General features: G+C 47.8%; 1 protein-coding gene across 1 annotated transcript; it reads left to right on the top strand.

Annotated features, from left to right (window-relative positions):
• Positions 1-412: 412 nt before the first annotated feature.
• On the top strand, positions 413-820 carry PpBr36_11502 (uncharacterized protein; the record flags this gene model as incomplete). Its single annotated transcript, XM_029898602.1, has 2 exons — positions 413-563; positions 690-820. 2 exons carry the CDS (start codon positions 413-415, stop codon positions 818-820), a joined length of 282 nt encoding a protein of 93 aa, XP_029743056.1.
• Positions 821-1,185: the final 365 nt, after the last annotated feature.

Raw genomic sequence — 1,185 nt, 5'->3', positions numbered from 1 at the left:
CTACTCTACCTCCCTGGGGTGGTTAAAAGCCCGATCCAGTACGTCATGACTTGAACCGCGACAATTGTATTGTCGATTCTGGGAGATACGAAATGACACCTACAATCTAGCATCGCAATGATGCCGAGATTTGTTCTGTCTGTCTGGCGCGGGCTCCTGTCGACACACGGCAGGGAGGTGGAGAGGTTGGGCATGGTGCGGTAGCGCATCTCGTTGAAGTCGTAAGAGGCTTTTTTATCGTTGACGATCAAATTCCTCCGAATGTCTTTTTTTGTATAAAACGTTGATTTCTCGTCTCTCAGATCCAACTTGTAGTTCAGCAAACCATCTCCCACTAGCCCATCTCAACTCTCCCGTGATAAAACACCAACCTATCCACAAAAAACAAACCAAAACAAAAAAAACCGCAATCATGGCCCCAAGCAAAGACAGCGTCCCCTCCGGCGACGTCTCGGACAACTCGTACATGAGCAGGCCCAGCGACCCGGTGCCCGTCGTCGGCGACGCCCAGGAGGTCGAGTCGTCCATCAGGCCAGGACAGGAGGATTCCGATGCTACTCTTGGTATGCCCCTCTCCATTTTGGTTTAATGGGCTTTGTGTTAAATCTCGCTTTTTTTTCTTCTCTCTCCTTTATTTGAACCAACGAAGAGAGAGAAAAAACACAACTGACTTCTTTCAACCTGAACAGAGCGTGATGACAAGGACGCCATCGACACCAGCAACATCATCGACGAGCCCAGGCCCAAGCCGGGCAAGGGCGCCCTGGCTGAGAAGGACTATAGCGACGAGGAGCTCGTCCAGGAGGGCGACCAGCCTTGAAACAAATTAGTTGGTTTTCATATTTGTTTGTGAAGAGTAGATGAATGTATTTTGGTCTCTACAACTTTGGTGCAATTGACAGCGTCGAATGTTATTGGTTTTGGCCATCAAGGCTTGGAGTGTCGTGATGCAATTCGACATAGTTCCGCTCAGTATTCGCAGCGACCAACCCCTGAATGAATATACTGGACTTGAACAGCCAACGCGGGACCTCTGAGTCCCAAACCTTGTGTGGCCCACTGGCACATTCAATCAACTGTAGTAGATATCCGTGTAAGCAGCTGTTGACAGCACCCTAGGGCCACTTACTTCGAAGAGAGACAAAAAAAAAAAAAAAAAAAAAAAAAAAAAAAAAAAAAAAAAAA

This window comes from Pyricularia pennisetigena (genome assembly GCF_004337985.1).
Source record: "Pyricularia pennisetigena strain Br36 chromosome Unknown Pyricularia_pennisetigena_Br36_Scf_105, whole genome shotgun sequence".
Lineage (NCBI taxonomy): Eukaryota > Fungi > Ascomycota > Sordariomycetes > Magnaporthales > Pyriculariaceae > Pyricularia > Pyricularia pennisetigena.
Note: the sequence above shows the minus strand (reverse complement) of the source record. Positions and strands in the feature narration are given on the sequence as shown.